Here is an 8203-nt window from a genome sequence, read left to right on the forward strand (position 1 = left end):
TGTATTTATTAATGGTGTTTGATTGTGAAGCTTCTTGTTTGCAAACTCTTGATATATTTTGTTCTTTTTTTGGTTGGTTTTGATTATGCTACTTGTCTTTCAAACATTTAACAAGACTTCACATTCTCAAAAATTTTCTTTAAAGTATCCAAATCAGTACTGTGTTTCACCACAGAGGTTTCTGGGTTGGGCACAGGCTCTGAGAACCCACCTAATTTTCTGAGAACTTTTTTTCTGAGGAACTTTTGCTTATTTTTTGACTCCTGTACCACTTGAGCTCACAATTTTTAGGTTATGTTGTATACACAATAATAAAATCTAGCTTAGAAAAAGGAAGAATGAAGAAAAGAAAGAATGACAGAAGAAAAGAAAAAGAAGAAAGATGTCTAATTGCTATAATTCTGTCAAAGACTAACATGAAATAATACTCTTCACCAGGATACCATCTTATAAGAGATCCTTTATAGATACCCTATAAGAGATCCTTTCTCTTCCATGAAGTGTACTTCTCTTCTTAGCAAATTCTAAAACCCAGCGTTTTTTTTTTTTTTTTTTTTTTTTTTTTTTTTTTTCCCTCATCAACTTGATGTGGACAATATTTCTCTTTTTCAAATGACTCTGCTTTTTGCCCTGGTAAACAGATTCTTATAATCATAGAATTTGTTAAGTGTCTAATGGAAAATCTTGCTTTGGGTTACCAAGTGTTGTAATCGCAGGTCATTTTCAGGACTGTTTTACGTCTCCAGTGGTGTGATTTGCTAGGCTTCAGTGGACCAAACACACAAACTTCTGCTGATTTTACTACGTCCAGCAACCCTTTTCCCTTCTTTGTAGAATCCACAAAGATAAAATTTCCATCAGCTTTTCCAAGCTTTGTCCATCTTTATCACATATGCATCTTTATTCCTTACATTTTCTATCTGCATCTTAGTGCATTTGATAGTGTCAAATGGAGTTCTCAAAAGGAAGGAAATTTCTTTTAGGAAGGAAGGAATTTCAATCTAAAGAAAATCTTCATTTATAAGCCAAATACATTTGATAAAGACAAGGCTTCTCAGTTTAAAAGACAAAAACAATAACAAAAACAAAAGCAAACTGAGATTAATGTAACAATACACAATATGTCAGCAAAAGCATCAGATCAATAACAAAGTAATGATCAAATATCTCCTGGTTTTAAAAGGATTTATTTTTCTTGTGTATAACACATATATGGTTTTCTGAATTGTTAGAATGAAGTGTTACTTTGAGATGCCGTTTAGTATTATGTTGGCAAGTCATAATCTCATTATTACTGCTGACATTTTCAACTTGATGACAACTGTGTTGGTTTCCATCTAGAACATCCTCCTAAACAATCAAGCAGTCAGGGCCGTGCTTTCTAAAAGTGACTGGATGATGCAGTGGGATATTCACTGGCTCATTCATGCACAAATGTTTCTCCAGCTGAATATACTGTTAGGAGATTGGCTTTGGTTATAGGCTGGTGTGACTGAAAGACTGTATCTCCCTTTCTTTCCACACTTTTCTCTCTTCTTCCTGCATGTGAGGATATGGCAGTTTAGGCTCTGCCCAGGCATTCCCGCTATGCCTTTTCTTTATGTTCACTAGTTGCAAACCAGCATAAACCTCTCTTCCTTCATGTTGTGGGTTTCAGGTAATTGGTCAAAGCAGTGAGAAATGTATCTAATATGACATCTGTGATCATCTCCAGGCAGAATATTTTTTAATGAATGAGAAACGTTTTTGGAGCTAGCACTCTAGCTGATGTAATGCAATCACTGGTGTTATAAATGACCCAAAGAACACAGATACAAGCAACTCTAAATAATTAGATGTGATACAGATTTTATTTAGAAAAAGGCATTTGTGAAACAATGAGCAGAAGTATATGAAAATCAAACTTGCATGACTTATAAGAAACATTGTTAGTTTTAAACAGTGTGCACCTTAATATTGCAAAAGAGGTTCCTCTTTCCTCCCGTACACCTGTCAGTCTGTCCTTCCTTTCTTTTTAACCCTGGCTTAATCTTGTTCTCTTCTACAACACAACGGTCACACAGGTATGATGAAACATACACAAATACAGAACTATATAAGCAAAATCCAAATGTGGCAGACAAATAACAAAGGAATAATATAATGCAATATAGTTTATTTAATAATACCTCTGTTTATACAAAAATTGAGATTTCAGTTTGATTCTATTTTATATAGATTTACAAAAAAAATTAGTGGAACTTTTTACAAACTAGCTCACAGATACAAAAGAACCAAAAAGCCAATTTTTTTCATTTATAGTATATTACTGATGTTTTGGAGATGTGTATTGTGTCAAGAAAATTATAGATAGGTCCAGTAAAACCGGAGGTAACAACTAATAGGCTAAGAAGCTGTGGAAACTCCTCAGTAGAAGCCATAGGACCAGTATCTTCTACAGCACAAGGGGCGGCAACAGCCATAACCATAGCCACCAGAGCCACCATAGCCACAGCCACAGCCATAGCCACAGCCTGGCCCACCACAGCCATAGCCCAGGCCACCATAGTAGCTGCCATAGTAGCACATGGTGTAAGGAGAGGGCTGTTTTGTTCAGAACCAGGAAGTTGGTATCAGAAGTATCAGTCTCACTGTCTGCCAAGGACCTGTTATACCAGTTTGGTGGTGGGTGGGGAAAACCACAGGAAGTGCAGCGTCCTGTGCTTCAGACAGTGACGTCAAGATCTTTCCTAATTGAGAAGACAAGGTCCACATATTTGAAATAATTTTGTTTTATGTCAGGAATGCAGCAAATCACAGACCTTCACAATAAAACTCTTGTTCTACTTCAAGACTCAGGTCATTCTGTATTTTCTTAATTGTATATATGACATGATTACATGTTATACTTCAAATCATAAAAATGAGTTTGCCATTGTTATTTTTATTTTCCTTCCATTTCTGTACATGAGCAAGTGTCTTTCTTTCTTTCTTTCTTTCTTTCTTTCTTTCTTTCTCTCTTTCTTTCTCTCTCTTTCTTATTTTCTTTCTTTCTTTCTTTCTTTCTTTCTTTCTTTCTTTCTTTCTTTTCTTTCTTTCTTTCTTCCTTTCTTCCTTTTCTGTCTTTTCCAAAAGTCTTACCTATAAAAATTTATTTCTTGACTCTTGTTCATAACAAGGTACTAGCTAGGGACTGTTATTGCTAATTTCATAGCTAGTTACATTATGTGTGTGAACCATGGATGTTTAATCTGAACTTCTCTGAGTTGAATGATTTCAAATTTCTAGAATACAAGTGACCATTTTATGGATAGTAACTCTGCATGTTCTATGCTCATGTTTGTGCCTCCATATACACGTATTGTAGATTTAATTTTAAAACACACCATGGTTCATTTGAAATCTCTATCATCGACCCTTATTTAGCTTTTTAAAATATCAGCATTTGTCTCTGAACATGGCCAATCCCAAAGCAAATGGCATAGAAATATTCTCTGTCCACTGTGAGCTCAGAAAAATGATATTGGTAAGAGGAAGAAGAATGTATAGTCTCAACTAATTGAGAGCAGGAAAAATGAGTAATTCATTTTGTTTGATATCCTAATGAACTTACACAAACTTGTCCATTAGTTGTTTTGATAATTCATATTCTCTAGAAAACATTCACACCCATTCTTTTTCATATGATTTGAGTCTGCTTTGGTAACACCATGGCAGAATTCAGTGTTGAGATACAGTTAATAACTCCAAATTCCAGAATCTTGCCTGTCTCTTGTTACCCAGGGAAATGTTTGCATCCCCTTGACTGATCTATAAGAACCGTCGTATTGGTTTGAGCTACACCTAGTACCAAGGCTATAGAAGAGACTTACTGTTATCCTAACAGTCAAGTTGTCGTCACTGGTTATCCAGCAATGGATCCATTGTCCATTCAACCTTTGTGATTTCTGAGGTTTCCACCTTCTCTAAGCCATGACATTTCATTTCAACATACACTAGTGTTCTCTCCTTGTAGGGTGAACATCCTCGTGTGTGTGTGTGTGTGTGTGTATTTTCATGTACATTTTCTATAATAGGCTTATTGTGTTTCTAATTCTCTGTATATTAAATCCTCAAAGGCAATTATCATTTTTATAAGCACATGGTTAAAACTCATTCTTATTTTGATTGCTTTTAAAAGTATATGCTTTTTTTCTTATCCCTTTTCTTCCTAAATCACTTATTTATTTTGAATAATGGAAAAAATAAAGTTTTTACTAATTCTCTTATAATTTATATTTAAATTTTTTTGAGTTAAAAGAATGTTATTTATATTTCTTTGTTACTATATAAGTTATCTTTATTGTGAGAAATTCTAATTGTTACTTATTATCTGTCCATAATATATTTTACATTTTCTTCTAGTTCTTTTTCTATTGAGGAGTTTTTCTGTCAGGCTTATAGTTTCTGTTTGTAGGTAATATATTTATGTTACTTACCTAAATTAGGATTTAGCTTGGCATGTAATTTACTGTGACTGTGTTATACTTACCTGTGATTTAAATGGCATTATTCTTCTTAGCAGTGAATACAATTTACAATAGGTGAACATCTTTTATTAGTTTGAGGAAAAATATTTTCTGCTCAAAAATGACTTGTCCTTTATTTTTTCCCTCTGTTAAATTCTATTTATGTCTATAATTTTCTCTTATGTGAGATTTTACACAATTCTATTACTCTGTTCTGTGTATTATGCTTCGATGTTTTTTATTTGTTCTTAAACTGACTATAAATTATTAACACAGATTTCATTTTTACTGTTCACCTAAATATATTGAATTGATTTCTCACTTTTTGAATTTATTTGTATGTTGAATTTCTCCAGTTTTATTGTAAATTCTTGCAGTTATTTTGAAAAGTTATAGTATTTCTTATCCACAAATTCCTGTATGTGGTGTACATTTCCGTTATATTGTATTATCTTTTATTTCCTTTATATAATTCTACAGGGTTTTAAATGCTTAAGTTTTTTCCCCCAAAATTATAGAGAGTCCAAAACAGTTACGGATTTCACCATATAGAATTTTTGAGTTGGTAATAGTTTCTTAGAAAATGTGTGATTATCTGAGCTGGCTGTGTTGTTCATCGCTTATAGTTCAGCTACACAGGCAACTAAATCGTAAAGAAAGGTAAGGAAGAAAGACTGAAAGAAAGAAAGAAAGGCGGATCAGACTGCTATAATTCAAGCAAAGACTAACATTGAATTAAAGCATCTCCCAAGTCTCTCTATTCCTGTTTGGGCCACCTATAGAGATACCCATTTTTCATTGAGTGTGCTTTATTTACAGATTCTGAAGTCTAGTGATCATTTTCTCATCAGTTTGATATGGACAAAATTTTTGTCTGAAATGATTGTACTTGTTATCTTTGGAAACCTTTGCTTTTCAGAATTTATATTGACCCCAGTGAGAAATCTTGTTTTGTGTATAAGTTTAGTATTTTAATAGTACATCGTCTTGAACACTTGTTAGGTTTCTGCTTGTAGTTGCTGAGCCTCGGTGGCAGTAGCTTACAAGCGCTAATTACACTTCTTCCAGGAGCCATTTGCATGCTTCCTAGAATCCAAAACAGAGCGATTCAAACCCATTTCCCCCCAAATTTTTCCATCTTCACCATATTGGTCCCTTTTCACTTAAAAAAAAATCCACATTTTATTACATTTGATGGTGTCAGTTGGAGTTTTCCAAATGGAAACAAGTTTCTTTCAGGATTTAAGAAATTTCTGCTTGGCGAAAATCAACATGAGTGAGCACATGTATTTGATAATGATCATGTTTCTAGATGAAAATTTAAAGTCTATTGTTAATTTGTTAATGAAAAAATATCTCCTGCATTTGAAAAGAATTACATAGTTTTGCAATGTTGAATACCTACATTATTTCTAAAAGGTTACATTAAATTAGCCTATTAGGATGCAATGTGACACTGTGTCCTCAAGTAGGAGAAGCATTATTAATGCTATTGTTTTCAGTATGAGGACACCTGTTATGGTTTAGATTCAGAATGTCCCCTAAATACTCAGGAAGTCAGATGCAGAGTTTTCAAAAGGGGAGTGGATACAGCAGTGCTGCTACCCCTGAGTGTATCCACACACTAACATCTCAGCAGCTCACTGTGATTAATGAGAGTCAGTCACCCTCAGACTCCTGCGCTCTGTGTACTTTTGACTGGCATGAAATGGACAGCTTAAGCCCTGCCCAGATCTTTTCACCTTTTCTGCTTTGGAACCAACTGACCATGACTTAAAATCTTGTAAATCTCTTGCCTTTGTCTTCTGGGTGTCAAGTATTTTGTCAAACTGAAGAGCTGTGTCTATTACAACGCGTAAAATCATTCTTTAGGCAGAAGGATTTTTAAAGAGTGAGAGACATTTTCAGGGGTAAAGCACTCATTAATGTAATCCAGGGCTAGTATTATAAATGGCACAAAGCATATACAGTTTTAAATGATCTTGTGTGAATACCGATATAATGGTAGAAAGAGCCTTTTTCAAATGTAGATGAAATGCATAAGCCAACAGAAATGGCAGGTAAGATTAAAAGACATGCATAAGAACAAATCTGAATATGTATGAGAAAGAATTGATGTTTTTACTATATTGGTTTAGACCTCTAATTATCTAAAAATAACTTCCTGCCTCACTTCCTCCTTTATTTCTCTTATCACTGACCTTCTTTTATTACCCTGTCTTTTTCTCCTTGTCATCAATGAAACCACAAACATACATTTGTGACTTATTACACAGAAATATACTGTTGGGTGTGATGGCCCATCCCTGTCAATCCAGCACTCTGTAGGCTGAGGCAGGAGGATTACCTTGAATTTGAGGTCAGCCTGGGCTGGATAAGCAGATTCAAAGCTACATAACCAGACCTCATCTCAAATGGAAAAAAAAAAAAAAAAAAAAAAAAAAAAAAAAAAAAAAGAAAAAAAATATACAAATATACAAGCAGAATACATAATGTAGTAGAAGCACAACAAATCAATTTTTATGAGTTTATTTGATATTTTTATGCAAAAACTAAGTTAAATTTGATTACATTTTATATAATGTTATAAAAATAATACAGAAACTTCTCCACAAACCATCTCATTATCCAATTAATTCTATTGAATCAAATACTATGCAGTATTTTTTGTTTTTAGGTAATTCAGTATGTAGTCAGTGTTTCAAGACATTTCAAAATGCATCATTTAAAAATTTGCAGATATTTCAGTAAAACAATGTTTAAAGCAAGTAGGCTAAGAAGCTGTGAGAATTCCTCAGTAGAAGCTATAGGACCAGTATCTTCTACAGCACAAGGGGCAGCAACAGCCATAACCATAGATGCCATAGCCACCAGAGCCAGAGCCAAGGCCACCATAGCCACAGCCCAGGCCACCATAGTGGCTGCCACAGTAGCACATAGTGTCAGGAGTGGGCTGTTCTGTTGAGAAACAGGAAGTAGGTGAGTGAGTCTGGTTGTCATAATCTGCCGGGGCCTTTTATACCTCCTTGGTTCTGGGCATGGAAACCACAGGCAGCGTGGGGTCACGTTATCTCACTAATGTGCTTCAGAGCATGTCTGTATATTTATTAAGAAAACAAGGGCTTGTAACTGAGATAATTTTGCTACTATGTTAGGAATCTACAGTTGTCTTCTGGGCCTTTAAAATGAAACTATAATTTTATTTTTGAGGCACTGATTTATTCTACTTATAGTGAATTTTGTACCTATGACATATAAAAGAGTATAGCATTTTAATTTTATTTTCTTTCCATTTCTCCACAGGGACAATTGTTCTTTCTTTCTTGCTTGCTTGCTTTCTCTTTCTCTCTTCCTTCTTATTTTTTTCTTTCTTTATTCTTTCCTTCCTTTCACCTTTTCTCCACTCCTTTCCTCCCTCCCTGATTCCTCTCTTTTCCTTCCTTCCTTTCCTCCTGTTCTATTATGTTATTTCTTGCATAAACAACTATTGCTTAACTTTTTCTCGTGAGAAATTAGCCAGTAAGTGTTTATCATCTGATTTTTAACTTGAAATTATTCCTGGTATAAATAATGTCAAACTTGCCAGAATGTAAGTGGCCACTTTCAAAAGAGAAAGTCTATGTGATCTACTTTGGTCTTTTCATGTTCTGAAGATGTTCTGAAGGTCTAGCTCTGAAAATAAATCATGGCTTGGATTTTCACTTTGTCTGTAACAA

At 34.2% G+C, this 8203-nt stretch overlaps 2 protein-coding genes across 2 annotated transcripts; both read right to left on the minus strand.

Annotated features, from left to right (window-relative positions):
- Positions 1–2406: 2406 nt before the first annotated feature.
- Positions 2407–2568, minus strand: LOC100726274 (keratin-associated protein 20-2-like). The gene has a single exon (XM_003467295.1). The coding sequence runs from the start codon at positions 2566–2568 to the stop codon at positions 2407–2409; it is 162 nt and encodes a 53-aa protein (XP_003467343.1).
- Positions 2569–7187: 4619 nt separating this feature from the next.
- Positions 7188–7425, minus strand: LOC111755994 (keratin-associated protein 20-1-like). The gene has a single exon (XM_023563968.2). It carries the CDS (start codon positions 7423–7425, stop codon positions 7282–7284), a length of 144 nt encoding a protein of 47 aa, XP_023419736.1. The 3' UTR covers positions 7188–7281.
- Between the last annotated feature and the right edge of the window lie 778 nt (positions 7426–8203).

Source organism: Cavia porcellus, unplaced genomic scaffold, assembly GCF_034190915.1.
Source record: "Cavia porcellus strain 051 isolate PalLab524CR breed Dunkin Hartley unplaced genomic scaffold, mCavPor4.1 scaffold_7, whole genome shotgun sequence".
Classification (NCBI taxonomy): Eukaryota; Metazoa; Chordata; class Mammalia; order Rodentia; family Caviidae; genus Cavia; species Cavia porcellus.

Coding starts and splice junctions, on each gene's coding strand:
- LOC100726274 (XM_003467295.1), bottom strand. CDS start 2,568: ATGTGCTACTATGGCAGCTACTATGGTGGCCTGGGCTATGGCTGTGGT.
- LOC111755994 (XM_023563968.2), bottom strand. CDS start 7,425: ATGTGCTACTGTGGCAGCCACTATGGTGGCCTGGGCTGTGGCTATGGT.